This window comes from Poecilia mexicana, unplaced genomic scaffold (genome assembly GCF_051168715.1).
Source record: "Poecilia mexicana isolate PSO_F unplaced genomic scaffold, ASM5116871v1 scaffold_6, whole genome shotgun sequence".
NCBI lineage: Eukaryota > Metazoa > Chordata > Actinopteri > Cyprinodontiformes > Poeciliidae > Poecilia > Poecilia mexicana.
In genome coordinates, this window is record NW_028263375.1 from 25,829,373 (window position 1) to 25,846,281 (window position 16,909).

Consider the following 16,909-nt stretch of genomic DNA (forward strand, 5'->3'; position numbering starts at 1 on the left):
ATTCCTCCAGCAGAATTTGTTCCAGGACTGCCAGTGAACAGAAGGAGAAGTTGTGAAGGATGACGTCGATTTTCTGTGCTGTTTTTAGACATGTGGTCTGCCTATAGTTTTAGCAATGGCAACGGAGGAAGTGAACGAAGCCGTTCAGTCCGTTTTGGACACACCTCCAAAGATGGTTGTTTACTGCGCTGGCAATTTCTGGTAAGCTTCATAGCGTCCAATTAGTGCATTGCCAAATGTTAGCGGTAAAATTGAAGACCTTCGCCAATCGTTTCTCAGAAGCCGAGAACCCAGACCCTTGAAGTGAAACGTTGAACAACTGGATATTAAAGCAACTTTGCCAGGTTATTCACAGCCTCTTATGTGACCATAAATCTGCTTGCTATTTATAATCTCTCCACTGCCCCAACTGCCCCAACTCTTTCTCTCACACAGCTGTATACAGCAGGGGTCCCCAAACTACGGCCCGCGGGCCAGATCCGGCCCGCCACCTCATTTGGTCCGGCCCCCTGAACAATACCGGATCCAGCCCGCCTCCTCATACCAGAGATGAAACTAACTTTCCCTCAATGGAATATATACTAGTCAGTCCCAGTCACCGTTTCACTCACGGTTTTTTCCATTTGCATTCTGGGTAAAAATCTATCTAAAAGCGCGAATGTGTCGTCGCCCCCCCCCCCCTCTCCCCCTCGACAAGAATTTTCAAAGGTTTCTTTCTCCAAAAACTAAGACCGGCCCCCAACCAGAGAAAGGAACAGCTATGTGGCCCTCGCAGGAAAAAGTTTGGGGACCCCTGCTATACAGTATAACATAGAGACATTGTCTTGGTGTATTTTATTATTCTTTTTATGCAGACTTATGAAAAAGCGAAGAAAATGGGCATTTTAAACACACATGTACCAGATATTTTTATGTTTTGCATAATTTGTATCCCAGTAGCCCACATCTGTACAGTGCTTTTAGCTTCTCCCGACTGACACACTGGGAATACATGTTTGAACCATTACTTATGTTTTAGGTAATAGAATATAATATTATTGTCATTGTAAACAAGACGCACCACATCATGTGTGCCCACGTTTGCATGAAACCAGATTGTTTCTCCTGTCTGAGTCTGCCTCCCGTCCACAAACACATCTGCTTTTCAGGACGACTCTTATCAAAAACAGAGCAAACATTTGTATCCCTGGAGCCCATAAATCTGTCACTTCTCATCCGGACCTCACTCACTCAAGCTCCGTTTGACTGATTATATTGTTCATTTTACTATTTTTTTCCTCTTCCTTCATACGTTCGCCCGTCTTCAAAAGACAAACTGCTGTAGAAAAACCCAATTAAACGTCAGTTTTTAGCTCCAGTCCCTCCCCACTGCAGTCCCATATGCCACACATGAATGAGAGAATAATGCTCTTTTGTCAAGGAGCTCAGTTTTATAATCTAAAGCCATTGGCTTATGAAGGGGAAGCCCGTTTGCTTAAGGTCACCCTTCACGTCTTCCTTTCTTTCTCTGTTTTCTCCTTCCTCTTCTTCTTCCCAGTCTTCCCACTGGCAGGATTAAGGCCAGCAGAGCCGGGACCGTCGCCTCTCGCTGGCCCTTGCTCCCAGAAGTCCAAGGTGGTGCTAATTGTGCCTTGACATGCAGACGCACACAAAACCGCCCATGAACAGCCATGTGTGTTGGCATGACCAACCGCTGGGCTCATGTGCTTGGATTACCAGAACACTGTGAAAGAAAACCTGTTTAATCCAAACACGGTGGTTGTAGTGGAACTGAAAATGGAGGTGGGTGGGTGGATGGGGGGGAAGGGCTTCGGTGCTCCTCAGGCATTAATGCCAGGGGTTATCCCCGAAAACACTCTTATGAAAGGAAGGAGGGGGGGATGAGAACAAGGGTCCTTGCAAACCACCTGACCTCACCTCGCTTTTCCTAACCTCTGAAGGCTGCCCCCGCCCCACCGAGGCGTGAGGGACCCCCCGATAGGCGGCAATAAATAGATTCTTTCTCTAACATGTCTAATCCAGCTAAATAGCAACAAATCCTATTAGGCCATGAATCATAAATCCTTCCTTGCCACCTTACCCCCTCCTCCAGCCCTGGAAGCCGGTTTCCCTCCAGATCTTATAAAGATTCAGCAACATGTTCGCTCATATCCTAACACTTTTGAGCCGAATGTGGATTGACTGAACTCATGTGACATTAGCTGGGTTTCCATTACGAATGTGTGCAAAACTTTGTCGATATTCCGCTAATGTCACAGTAGCGGTGTTACCATTAAGTAAGAAATGCAATGAAAATCGCACATGAATACGTTGGTTTATGTGATAATAAGTAATTAAAAAGCGCCATGATCCTCCAGCCACTTCCTGTCGTCGTCTTCGTGGTTTGCACCAGTGGAAACATCCGGTTGTTGATCTTGTGACTCGTGATGCAAAAGAAAAAAGTGCTTCCAGTGCAGCCAAAAAAACTCGCCTCATTCTAGCGCCAAAACTTAGCAAAGTTGTTTTTTTTAAGTTGCTCTGTTTTCATTAAACGAGTTGATTTTCAAAATGCGAAGTGGGAAACTATGAAGCAGTGTTGTGTTCAAGACCACCTAACCCGAGACCAAGACAAGACCAAGACCAGAGTGTATCGAGACAGAGACAAGACCAAGACTTTTGGGGTCCGAGACCAAGTCAAGACCAAGACCGAGGGGAGTCGAGACCGAGTCAAGACCAAGACCAGCGGCCCGCGCTACATGACACAATAAAATGTAAAATATGATCGAAATTGCTTCTCAAAATAATCTGAAAGATCCATATTACCATAAAACACCTAGATATTAAATACTTAATACATTTTACCAATATTAAATATTCCATTTATGTGCTAAAAAGTGTGATTGTCTCGTGCCATCCCTAAAAACATAACGCCCTGGGCATTTGCCCATATTGCTCATATAAGAAACCACCACTGTTGCACCATTAAACATAGCAATTGAGGCAATGCCCTGACGGTAAATAACGCTCAACCATGAACACTGACCAAGGAGCAACAAGCAAGAAGTAACCAAACCGAAGGCGCTCATCGTGACTGTTTTCACTCTCCATCCCAGTACATGAAGCCAGGCAGTCTGACACCATGGCAGATATTACAGCTGCCACTTTGAACAAAAACAATCAAAGAGCAATGTGCATGCTCTGCGTGCTCTTTCGTTCTTGTGTTTTAGTTATTTGTTAATTTAAATATCAACGTACATAACTAAATAATGATGCAGTGTACACAGAGCATTACAAGAACAAAGAACAGGTGTTCTGTCAGGTCAGATCGTCATATGCTTAACACAAACTCACGGTGTTCTGTCAGATCAGCATACGTTGTCAGATAGTCGTACGCTTAGCTCAAATATGCATACGCTGTCATTACCATATGATTTTATTTAATCAGCAACATAGAATCATGACGTAGATCATCATACACTTGGTTATTAACAGTTGTATGGCATCCAGCTGCAGCCAGACCTACTTTAAACACACTTTAAAACCACGACAACGCATGTATATCCATCTAGTTATCACATTATGTCATATTAGAAACAATTTAATTACTTATTTTCGTCATAACTTGTTGCGTATACTGACAACTACACTGACGGTCGGACTTAATGCGCATGCGCTGGCATGGTACTCACTGCATGTATGCTATTCTGACAGCGTATGGCTATCTGATAGAACACCGGCTATATCTGTCAGACACGTCATTACCATAAGATTTTATTTAATCAACAACATAGAATCATGACGTAGATCGTCATACACTTTATTATTAACAGTTGTATGGCATCCTGACTTAGCGGTTAAGTGAGTTTTACACGGGTGTGTGTTGTAGCTGACTCCAGCTGCAGCCAGACCTGCTTTAAATACACTTTGAAACCATGACAACACATGTATATCTATATAGTTATCATTGAAAACAATTTAATGACTTATGTTCATCATAACTTGCTGCGTATGGTGAACTGACAATTCCTCTGATGGTCGGATTTCTTAGTGCTTAATGCATGTATGCTATCCTGACAGCGTATGGCTATCTGATAGAACAACGGCTCTCAGTGAGTGACACTCCAGTCTTATCTAATAAGTAAAGAGCCGTGGAGAAGAATCAACTGTTTCTGAATGTCACCTCACTATATTGCAGACTATTGGACATAGCGTTGTCCCATATATGCGACAAGTCAGTCAACACCTCCGCACAATAATTCAGCACAGTGAGTGATAACATTTTTCATCACAATGCTTATGTGTCTCTATACAGCTAGCTTTGCTAACATCACGTCAACGGAGCTTACCTTCTTTGAGCTACTTTTCTAAGTGACGAAAAAAGTTAGACGTTGTCCCCACCGTCTGTGAAAGCGAAGCGCTGCTGAGTTAGCTGTGGCCATCGGATTTCTTACTATTTATGCAGCGCTATTATATTACTGACGATTAGACAAACATTTTCTGCCGCTGAGAGGAAACCACTGCGCGTGTCCTGGAGCGCCGCGCGCGAGTGAAAGGTGGGAAGGGGAGGGGGGAGTAACAAAAACACGTAGTTGCTTGGATTTTAATCGGTGCGTTTTGCATCCACTGAAAACAAAGATGTTAACAAAGTGGACAGAATGCTGTACGTTTAGTGACATTTTCACAGTTGCGGTCTTGACTGGTCTTGAAATAAAATGCCGAGTCCTCAGCGCCCGAGACCGAGACAAGACCGAGACCAAATGCGGTCGAGTCCGAGACGAGACCGAGACCATCAAAAAATGGTCTTAAGACCGGTCTTAAGACCAAGACCAACTTCGAGTACCACAACACTGCTATGAAGAAATGCTTACAGTATAGAAGGTAATGTATATGTTTATTGCTGCTACCGTTACTTCTGACTGAATGTGGCAGTTTTTGTCCTTTTTTAATTGACTTTGTTTTGTTTGGACCATTACCCCTTCTGGTTTTGGATGCTCTGCAGCTGGCCTTACTGTTTTTTACTTTAGGATAGTTGTTAGGATGCACAACCATGGCAACCATTTTTTTTTTGTTTGTTTTTTACAGCTGGAAGCAGATGATTGGCATCCTAAAAATCCAGTTTGCAACTGTTAAATTTCTCCTCAATGCTACTTAAATACACAAACGTCAACGTAGTCCATCTGAATAATGAGACAGATTAAGTTAAAGAGACACGTTCCAGTTGTTGCTATAATTAACTTCAGTATTCCACTTCGGTGTGCAGAAGTAATTTTTTTTTTCGTTTCAGTCCATATGAAGAAGTACTTCCAGAGCCTTAATTATCTCTAATCTGTAATAAGAGACAGGTGTGGGAGTGTATTTGCAGTTGATGGGTCTGACTGGTTGTAAATCCTTGAAGTGGTCTAATGGCTACCTGCATCCTTACATCAGGACTGAAGAGACTGAAGAGAACGTCAGACCACCAACTTAGCAACCTGAACAAAAAGGAGCCAAATTAATGGGGATAACACATGATATTATCACCAAGTAGTAAAAAAGCCACTGGAACAGACTAGGCATAACATTTAGACCAGAAAGTCTAACATGGGGGTAATAACCACCAAATTACCCAGCGCTCCATCTCTCTAATTAGACCCCACTTAGAGGATAACTTCACTCCACGCCCTTCTCTTTAAGCTGTCTCCATCTCCGCTCTGCAACACTAAACCTCATATTTTACTGGTTTTATCTCCATGGAAACCATTGTCGCACACTGATCTTTTACTTTTTTAATGCAAACAAATCCCTCAACAGTATGTATTTCTTCTTATTTTTATTCTGATTGAAACAGGTACTTCTAGTAAAACGCGAGTTGAAACGGAGATTTCAGAGTTTTAGATCTGGATCGCTCATCGTCACTCTTGTCTTCACACAAAGTGGAGCTCAGAGTCCAGAGGAAGTCAGCAGAAATTGACTCTTTTTGTTAGTCGTTCACCTCTGCAGTGGGTTGTCTGTGTGTTAGGTCAGAGTTTTGACCTCTTCTGATTTTCTGTCTCATTAAATTAAAACAGCAGGATTTGGACTGATTTTTCGTTCTTCTTTGTTTGTGTTTTTGGATGTTGATATTTTATACGATTCCATTTTATTTGCTGTCGTTCTTTTGCAAGTTAAGACATATATTTTGCAGGTTTGAGAGTAAAATGCGGCACGTTTAATTCAGAGCGTACAGTATTTCTCGTCTTTTGTGTGTTTGTGGTCACGTACATCAAACGGGGGCGCTGGGCTTTGATGTGGCTCGGTGACTCCTAATGTGCCGCTTATGTCCCGATCAGGCTATTCATAGCTGAATGGCGGATACTGAATGAAAGCCTTTTGTTAAACAGCAGCATCACCCTGTATGGAAGTTGTTTTCTGTTTTTTTTTTTTTGTTTTGTTTTTTGTTTTGTTTTGTTTTTTACAATTCGAATGAGATAATAAAAAAGCAGAGGAAAAGACCTGTACATACATTGTATATCTGTAACTTTTATTTTACCTTTTGCCATATTAAAATCGCTACAACATGAAACCGCTGCTGCGCATGCTGCACAACAGATTGTTGCTAGGTAACTAAAAAGAGTAAATGAGTTGTGGAAATTGGCCTGAAAACGTGTGCCGTTTTAACTAGTCCAAGGACCCCACTACTCACACATTTAGAGTTTTTTCTATTGATATTGATCATGTATCTATCACGACAGGTATTGATATTATTTTAGCATCTTTATTCTCTTTCAGGGGGGAAATTAGTGTTGAATCCAGGCATTTCCAACATACAAAAACAACAAAAAAAACTCACAAATGTGGATATCCGATTGCGCTGGGTACAAAGGAGTGCTTCCATCTGTTCCTCTTACTCCAATAGCCTGCGATCAAAGCATATCTAAGTGGACCAGTCAAAGTACACACCCAAGTCCAGTTCAGAATTTTGGCTTAACTTGAAATGCTGTATGCAAATTCTCTCCATCAAATCTGACCAAACGTGAGCTATTTTGCAAAGACAAACGGTCAAAAAAAAAAAAACGAAACAAAGCCTCTGGATGTGCAGAGCTGTTTTTCACACTTTATTGTTATTATTCACCTTCAGGCTATAATGTCATTTATCTTACTTATTCCAGATCCACGTTGCCAAGGATCTGCTACCATGTGTCTCCAGCTTTTGTGCTTGCCACGTCACCCTCTGGCATTTCTTCACTTAAAGCAAACAGTTCTTATCTCCCAAAGATACGATGGAAAGCTGTCTGATTTTGTGAAGAACAGAGAAAAAGCACATCTCTCTGACAGACCAAAGCACCAGCTATCAGGCTTATCTGTCACACACACACACATCAGCGCAGAGACAAACACACTTCAGCAGTCTTTCTGGGCCCTGACCGTTGCACACTGATGTCTGAGGCTGCTTGTTTTTAAGGTTATTGCTGTGCACCATGGAAGCACAGGATATTTGACTGTCCCCCTGCCAAAAAGAGGGCCTGGGGGCGTTTGGGCGTTTGGAGGGGGTGAGGGAATGGAGAGAGTTGCCACTGACAACTCGGAGATCTCCAAAGTGACCATCTGAAAATGAAAAAGGAGAAAACTTATTAAAAACGGAGGGGTCAAGAAGAAGCCCTGGGGGTAAATCAGTCACTGTTTTTGGGGGGATAATTAAGAGCTGTAGCGCCTACCTAGCTTAGATGCAACTTCTGCATTTCACCAGATGAAAAATAGCGTGTCTGCGGAGACGGGAGCCGAGGAAGGTGGTTTAATCCTGTGCATTAAAATACAAATCGCAGATTTATACATCCATTATCTCTGCTAGATTAAATAAATGGGTAACAGAATTGATAGAGGAGGATCAAACAGGATTTGTGAAAGGACGACAAACTCACGATAATATTAGAAGAGTATTGCATATAGTGGATCAAGCGCAACAGGAAAAAAAAAGCACCATATTAGTAAGTGTCGATGCAGAAAAAGCATTCGATTTGGTGAATTGGACATTTCTATATAGGGTGCTAGAACGATTTGGATTCAACAATAAATCGATATTGAGTATAAAAGCATTATACCATCAACCTATAGCGAGAATAAAAATAAATGGAAGTCTGACAGAAAAATTTAATATACAAAGATCAACCAGACAAGGGTGCTGCCTATCACCTACCTTATTTGCACTCTTTGTGGAACCTTTGGCACAGGCAGTACGTCAAGATGAAAGAATCAAAGGCGTTACAGTAAATGGTGAAGAACATAAAATAGGACTTTTTGCAGATGATATAATAACCTTCCTTGAACAGCCAAATAGATCGTTGCCAGTTTTGATGGACTTGTTTGGAAAGTATGAATATCTTTCAGGATACAAAATTAATGTAAGCAAAACACAGACACTAACACTCAACTATAACCCATCAAAAGAAATACAGGAAGCATTTCCCATTAAATGGAACACGAAAGAAATAAAATATCTAGGAGTCAATATTACTAAAGAAATATCTACATTGTTTAAAGCGAATTATAGTAAAATAACCCAAGAAATACAAAAAGATATAGATAGATGGAATACTTTACCATTGGATTTGAACTCGAGAGTCGAAATTATCAAAATGAATGTGCAAGCGAAACTTCTATATCTGTTCCAGGCATTACCGATAGAGGTGAGTCAAACTCAATTTGATATCTGGGACAAGATATTATCAAGATTCATCTGGGGGGGCAAAAAACCAAGAGTTAAATATAAAACGTTACAGCTACCGAAAGACGAAGGGGGTTTGGGCCTACCAAGACTGAGAGAGTACTTCTGGGCAGCACAGCTCAGGCATGTGGTGTGTTGGTGCTCGCCGGACTACTCAGCAAGGTGGAAAGACATGGAGAAAGAGTTTGGAGGATGTCCAATTCAGAGTGTTATTGGAGACGAAGATAGATATGAGAAGATCAAGAATTATAAAGATCCGATCACTAATTTTACATTGGAAACATGGTTCAAAACATTGAAAAAACACAAAATAAAGAAAGAAATGAAAGTGCTTAGGTGGATAGCATACGACACAGATTTTAAACCATTAAAATATGATAAAGGATTCAAGCAATGGATAGGGAAAGGGATTACGGGATGGTATACCCTCCAGGAAAATAATGAGCTGTTGAGCTTTCAACAAATGAAGGACAAGTATAATCTAGATAAACATGAGTTCTATAGGTATTTGCAAACGAGAGACTACTACAGGACAGACATCAAATGGGACACTAAGATGGAAAGGAATAGTGTGATTGGAGTGATACTTAAATCTATTAATGGAACTAAAATGAAAACCATCTCTACACTATATCAAAAACTAATGAATAGGCATTCTACAAAGTATATTAAAGAGAAATGGGAATCAGAGTTTAATATGACAATTACGGATAAAGACTGGATAGATATGTGGAAAACACAACAGACATCTACTAATTCGCGGATATGGAGGGAGTTTGCATGGAAGAACCTTATACGTTTTTTCATCACGCCTAAAATCAAGAATAAATATAGTGATACAAGCGCAGAGTGTTGGAGAAAATGCGGAATGATGAATGCTGATCACTCGCACATATTTTGGAACTGTCCAAAAATTGTTGCATTCTGGAAAAATGTTTATGTATCTGTGAAGAGGATACTGGGGTATGATATCCCTATGAGTAGCATGGTATTCTATCTATGTAATTTTAATAACACCAAGATTAGGGTAAAGGATAGATACCTGATTAAGATTCTGTTAATAGCGGGTAAGAAAGCGATCACGAGGAAGTGGGGGAAAGAGGACCCCCCATGCCAAGAACATTGGACTGAAATTGTGGAAGAAATTTATATTATGGAAAAACTGACACATAGATTGAGACTGCAACAAGCACAAATGGAAAAAAAATGGACAAAATGGACTATATTCAGGACAACAGAGAGCGACAAAAGTGGATAAAGGCCTATGAAAATGAGAGACAATAAGGTAATAATGAGTACAAGCCCCCGAGCAACAGTTTTGGTTTCTTTTTATTTTGGGTAGAGGTGGATGTGTTGTGTTCAAGTTCACTGTATATGTAAATAAATGTAAAAATTTCAATAAAAAGTTAAATGTAAAAAAAAAAAAAATACAAATCGCTGCCCTGAACCAGAACAATGGACGGTACATTGGAGTCGTTGTGGGGGGGAGGAAGTCTGATCTCCGCCGGCTCGAGAGGAATCCCCAACCCGTGTCTGCAGGACGAACCTTCAGCAACGTGAAAGAACGAACACGGAGGCTCGGGGCGATGGCTAAAGACGCCGAGTCAGCAGTTGTTGCAGCAGCACAGAGACGCGGGACTTGTTTGGTTTCTCTGCGCGCCAAATGTGTGCTGGAGTCGGCGCGGTAGACCAGAGCCGCTCAGCGTTCTCGTTTTTATCACACTTGTCCTCCAAACATGTGTGTGCATTTGTTTGAGATGCAGGAAATGGGAGGAGGGCGAGGAGGGAGTTGTACAAGCATCAGAGCCCCACATGTTTTTTGTTTCCTACACATGTTCTCCTCCTGCCTCCCCCCCCTTCCACCAATAACACCAGAATGTCCAAGTCACACAGAAAGCAAGGAAAACAACACGCATATCTCTCACTGTCGACACAGAAAAGAGCGAGGAGTGGGTGGTCAGCATCCTTCTTTTTTCCTTTCTTTTTCCCCAGATTAAGGCCTCCCACTCTTTATGTTTGGTATTGTTTGAGTGTTTGAGTATTTCCCTCAAAAAAAAAAAAGAAAAAATGTGCGACCCATTGCTCTTTGATGTTCCTGTTTTACGGTCCGCTGTCAACATATTGTCTCTCGAGTCTTTTTGTCGTCCCCTTTGCCCTAATTAAGACCTCAAAGCGACTTGTTGACTCCACAGAAGACCTTATTTGGGGAGGAGGGTGGAAGCCATGTGTTTCCTCATGTCAGCTCGGCGTCCGTGTGTGTGTGTGTGTGTGTGTGTGTGTGTGTGTGTGTGTGTCTGCTGCGACCGACACGTTGCGTGAGAGGTGTGCACGACGCACATGTATACAAAGCACAGGCTTTAACACAAGAATGAGGTTATTCATTTACAGCTGGAGGTGCTTTTCAATGGACCGAAACATCACTCCACCTGCAGACACAAGGAAAACCTAAGAGCACCTCAAACACACTCACTCACTCATTTATTAATATATATTTACATATATATATATTTAATATGTTGTGCTATTTTTCATTCTCAGGGCTGTAGCTGTGAGAAAAGGGCTTTGGTATCTTATGTTAGCGCTTAGCATGGTTAGCATTACTGAAACAGCACTCTCTGTGTGTGTATCCTAGAGATTGTATATTTTCCTGTAACTCTAGCATGTTCCATGTCACGGTTTAAAACCTCAAAATTATTTCCAGTTCCAGTGTGGAGTTTTCTGTTCAGGATGAAAGCTCACTTAGTCTTTGAGACGGCGAACTTGAGTTATTACGCCACTACGTTACTCGAAAACAGTCACAGAATGACAGTACTACTAACGCGGTGATTTCTTGGGAAATTCGTCGCCCAGTAAAACTTGCTACAGTGACAAGACTTCCACAGCAGCGTCTCCAAAGGTCTCTCACAACAGCAGCAAAAATAGCTGTGCATTTTGACTGAGGAGTGATTGTAGGATGATTTTGTTGTCACTAACTGCAGCAACGTCATCTGAAAACTGGCAACACTGCTTCTTTCCCGTCACAATATAAATGAGCCATCTTGACTCACTAACTTTAAAATCTTCTCTCAGTAATTGTGTCAACACTGAAGAGCATTGTTAGTCATCGGTTGATCTGAAGGAGATTTTATATTTGAGCTTCAGGGCAAATCAAGCTGGAACTCGTCCAGTTATGAAGCTGTGTGCAGCTTTCGTAACACCTGATGTGTTTTGCAGTCTTTTACGTCACATTTGACTTTTTTCCCCTTCTGTTCAGCGTGCGGCTTATTGCACATCCGAATGATTCAGTACAAGTAAGCCAAACGGCCCTGTGTTGAAAAAACAAACTGAGTTGCATGCAAGGAAGCCATCGTGGCATGCAAGTTTGACTGCGTGCGTGTTGTTTACATCCACTAGTTTTAATTTCAGTGTTCCACAGAACCCCAGCATTGGCCTGTCTTTCGTGTTGACACAGATGTGCGGCTCTGACCTGAGGGACTTATGTTTTTTGGACCCTTTGCGGTGCAGATGGAATCTGTTTTGCTTCTCTTTCACTCTGCATAAGGTTGCAGATTTAATGCCGTGACCTACAGGTCAGGTTCAATGAGCGGGATGAGGAGGCGGCAGCTGCAGTGCACACAGCATTTTTATCCTCATGCCTCTTTATCACGCGTTAGACCCACATTTAATGCACCTCGCCGTTGCACAGTTCATGCAATACCTGCAGGCGCTTAAAACGCAACAAGTCGAACTCAAGTGTGCATTTATGTTTCAAATTAATTTTACGCCTGAGCTCTTCCTGAGCGACAGTCTCTTGTTTTGTAACCTTATTCCGTCTCGTTTTCTCATCCCAGGTTATCCCATGCCCAGAGGTCTGCTGTGAAAGTCCTGCGCAGAATGCAGTACTTCGTGGCCAGGAGGAAATTTCAGGTAATATGAAAAAGAAATCCCGAGAGGGGGAAACAGGAGTTAGAGCAACGGCAGATGAGAAGGTCAGATTCTGAGTGGAAGCAGTGTGTTATGCACGAAGAGGAAGAGGAGTGTGTTTGTGTCCAAATACTGAGCCCCACTAGAGACGTTTGAGAAACAATTAAGAAAAGAAAAAAAAGATTCAGTAAAAGTTTGTGAGAACAGAGAATCTTCTTCTGAAAAATGTGATCGTCACTTTATGGAAACTATTCAGTGACGCCACTCTTCTGATGTCCAGATAAATTAAACATGCACAAAAATCCTCAATATGATACAAATGTCTAATTAACTGTAATTTTTTAAATCGTCATTTGTAAATCAGTAGCTAACTCACATATTACATAAATCATCTCCAATTTCCAATATTTTAGTTTAAATTTTTGTTATTTTGACACCAGTGGAGTTAAGATAATAACAGGAAACTCCAGGATATTCTCTAACCTTTCCACTTCCTGTAGGGGAGGTACTTACAGTATTTACAGTGTAGGATTTCCAAATGGGCTCCAGCCAGATACTCTTGCAAAAAAACCAACAAAAGAGCAAAAACATTAGTGTCACATCGTAAAGTTTTTCCTGAATTTCACAAACGTCACTCTGGGTTTTCCTAATCCTTTGCAGAATTCACTAAAGGGTCTCGCAAAATGTCTCTTAAAAATTGGGGGGACAGTTGCAAAAGTAACTTTAGATTTTGCTGAATTTGTGCTCTGCCTTGTAAAAGTATCTCAGACTCTCCAGAACCTTCACTGGTCTAGCAAACCCTTCATAAGATCTTGCTAATGCGTCTTGGACTTTAGCACAACTTATACAGGATCTTACAAAAGCAAACATTCACTGGAACTTGCTAAAGAGACTTGGGACTCTTGCAAAACCTTTGCAGGATCACAAATACCTTTCTTTGAATTTCCTGAAGAAACTTGGAATCTTGCAATAGGCTCTCACAAAGTCTCTGCTGGAACTTGCTGAAATAACTTGGAATTTTGTAAAACCTTTAAGTTGATCTCACAAAATTAACCTGCACAAATTTCACTGGAACTTGCTAAAGTAACTCGGGGATCTTGTAAACCTTTCCAGAGATGTCGTAGAAGTGTCTCTCTTTTTTTCCTGTTTTGTCTTTTGTAGGGTTCAGTAATTCAGCGTAAAGTTTTAATTTGTGAAAAAATTTGCCTGTCTGTCTTTATAGTCATAATGCATTTATCATAGGAACGTATAAAACTACAGCAGTGCATGGCCCTATAGTTGTGAAGCCTGCATGTGTTGTTATCTTTTTCAAATCTTTAAGGAAAACCTGCAGTAACATGTGCTATTAAACACATTTATCTTTAGTAAAAGTTCCCTATCACAGTTTCTCTGGCCACGTTTTTTTTATTTTATTCTTTTCAGGTCTTCTGCATGTTTCCAATTACGAGCTAAGTGATCTCAGCTGTACAGACCATAGTGTGTCTAGCAGGGATACCCTAAAGGGTTCACCGAGTTCATTCTGATACCCCCTGTGTCAACGTCACACCACACAAAGCTGTGAAAGGACCTTAACACGATTGCTCTCTACATGACCATGCGCCTCTCTGTGCGCACACAAACATACGTATGCACACGCATGCATGCTCACACTCACACAAAACACACATTGAGCTCACAATGAACTCTTTGCACCCACCGGGGTTGGGGGATGTTTTCAGGGGACCGAGCAACAAGAGGTTGTGATTGACAATGGCTTTGTGTCCCACCATGTGTGCGTGTGTTTTTCTTGTGTGTGTGTGTGCGTGTGTGTGGATCCGCAGCAAGCTCGGAAGCCCTATGATGTGCGAGACGTGATTGAGCAGTATTCCCAGGGTCACCTTAACATGATGGTTCGCATCAAGGAGCTGCAGAGAAGGTGGACGCCTCGACTTTTTGTCCTGTTTCTTATTCTGATGCCCCATAAATCTTTGCATGGATTTTTAGCAAGTTTCCTCGATATTTTATAGAAAAAAAAGAAAAAAAATGTTTAAAGTTATGTAAATGATTAAGAAATATATGTTGTGAGTGCAACTGGCTGTCGCTCTCGTAAATATATCCAATAGGAACAGTGAAGTTCTCATTTTTGGGAAGAAAGACGTAAAGTTTCTTTATAGCGAGCATCACAATATTGGCACTCATGATGAAAATTTAAAAAAAAAAATTCAAAAAATGGTTGCTATGGGAACTTAGTCAAGTTTATTTTTATCGCACATTTCATCAACAAGGCAGGTCAAAGTGTTTTGCAATTATGAAACAAGCAATAAACATTACATTTTGTCAAATGCAATCACCAAATCATCATTATTTCTCTACAGAGAAATTTTAGAAAGCCTGTACACAAGCATGATTGACAGGTCTAAGACCCTCCTCCTGACTCTGATTGGTTGTTTCTGACTGAGTGGTGTATTCCTGCAGATAGAACTGGGAGAACTGGGAGGAGATGGAGAAGCTCCATATTTTCACACATTAATCGTCTCATACTGTCACCACATTGTGAAATTTTAACAGATATGTAAAAAAAAAAAAAAAAAAAAAACAGTTTTTAAAATAAAAGTTACTTACTGCAGCTTTAAGTGAACGATCAAAAAATGCTTAGTGTGGTTTGAGGTCAATAATTATGGCAATGTTATTTCTTATGCTTTTTTTTTAACCACGGCTGAATTAATAAACACCAATCAGTTTCATTTTTTTCCAAACTTATTTGTAAGATAAAAGATGTAATATTAATAGACAGAATAACAACATCAATGTAAGACAAAAAAAAGATACATTTGGAAATCAACACAGATACGATATAAAAGAAGCAATAACATGAGTAGTAAGAAATTAAAAAAATCATAGTTTTTGGCATATTTTGTTGTATTTTTAATGTTTTGATAAACGACAATGTCACTAACAGTCTTTGTTAGTGATCCCAACAATGTAAAGTTTCAAATAGAAAGCAATGATAAATAAGGCAGAAGATTGTTGATGCTTTGAGTAGAGTTCAAAATAATTATTTTGATGTTTTACATTAAGTGCCCGACCGACTCTAAATGGTATAAAACGTGCATAAAAAGCTACCACTGATTGCACCGCAGTCGCCTACTATTAAAATAATTAGCTTAAAAGAAACAGTGAAGCAAGTTTGTTTCGGATCAACGCAAAATGAAAAAGCTGTTAAATAATATGTTATTTACTCACTTCGATTTTCAGATCTCCCCCGTAGTGTGGGGAGGATTTCCACTGCCCTTCATTACTGTATTTTCGTGTAAAGATGAATCAGTTTTGTCTTGTGTTTCTTCCTTGTTTAACAGTTACCATAACAAGCTGTCTGGCCAGATGAATCTCTTCTGTATCTGTTTTTAACTTTTCTCCGTCTTTATCTGCTCTCCGTCAGGCTGGATGGCACCCTCGGGAAGCCGGGAATGTTTTTGCCAGGTAAACAGCAAGGAAACAGGCCGGATCTGACAGACAACCATCACTCCTTGCTCCACCTCTGTGTTTATAACTCACACATGCTCAAGCACCAGCAGACTAAATACCGGAGAATGACAGGGCCGTAATGTTTGCGCTCACGGCTCTGTTTGGATGAGTGTTTTTGTGTTTATAAGCGCTTGGATTTGTTTGCCGCGGCTCGTTGGGCCGTGTGCCGCCATTTATTGGCACCTTTGCGTAAATTCCTGTCAGACGACTTACAAACACTCGTTTGTTACGTTACTTTCAAACTGTCTCGGCGGTCCCATCGGTTGCATCGACTGCTACTGGAGCTTCTTTGTCGACTGACGTTGCTGCTGACAGAGGGAAAACAAACCGAGCCTAAACTGAACAGGAGCGAAGCTAAAGGTGAAACGGCAGCTTCTTGTTCCAACACGAAAAGTGTTAATATGACCAAACATACGATGCTAATGAAGTTAACGAAAATTAAAAAATTCTGAACTCTCTCTTTAAAGTGCGGTTAGCATGTTACCTGTGAGGCCGAACTCTTTTTTCGTCTTGGTTTTGTATAAATCCAAATTAGCTAAACAAATGACTAGCTAACAGCTAATCTGGAAGGGGCTAAAACCACAGCTGACTGCTGCCGTCCTGAAGATTAAATCTCCCAAGAATGATGATAGTTTATCAGAGTGCTGTGAACCCGTATTCACCTGTTGCAGCATATTTATCTGTCTTGTGAAAGACAGAGGTGTATATATAACTGCTGAGAGCTCATTATTTTTGTCTTTGACTATTTTAAATGATCAGTTTCTGTTGAAGATTGAGAATGAGAGAGAGAAAGAGAGACTGGGATGCACTACTGATTTATTTCAGATCATAAAACAACGTCAT

At 40.8% G+C, this 16,909-nt stretch overlaps 1 protein-coding gene and 1 long non-coding RNA gene across 2 annotated transcripts in view; both read left to right on the plus strand.

The window, feature by feature from the left end:
* Positions 1 to 12,582, plus strand: part of kcnq1.2 (potassium voltage-gated channel, KQT-like subfamily, member 1.2) — a 126,563-nt gene extending 113,981 nt beyond the window's left edge. Inside the window, exon 15 of the mRNA XM_015003907.2 lies at positions 12,490 to 12,582. Coding sequence (XP_014859393.2) covers positions 12,490 to 12,574 — 85 coding nt within the window. The 3' untranslated portion in view covers positions 12,575 to 12,582. The remainder of the gene's footprint in view (positions 1 to 12,489) is intronic.
* A 1,075-nt stretch (positions 12,583 to 13,657) lies between these two features.
* LOC148158725 (uncharacterized) lies at positions 13,658 to 16,489 on the plus strand. Its single transcript, XR_015763083.1, has 2 exons — positions 13,658 to 14,477; positions 15,981 to 16,489. It is a non-coding gene; the product is annotated as an uncharacterized LOC148158725 (long non-coding RNA).
* The last annotated feature ends 420 nt before the right edge of the window (positions 16,490 to 16,909 follow it).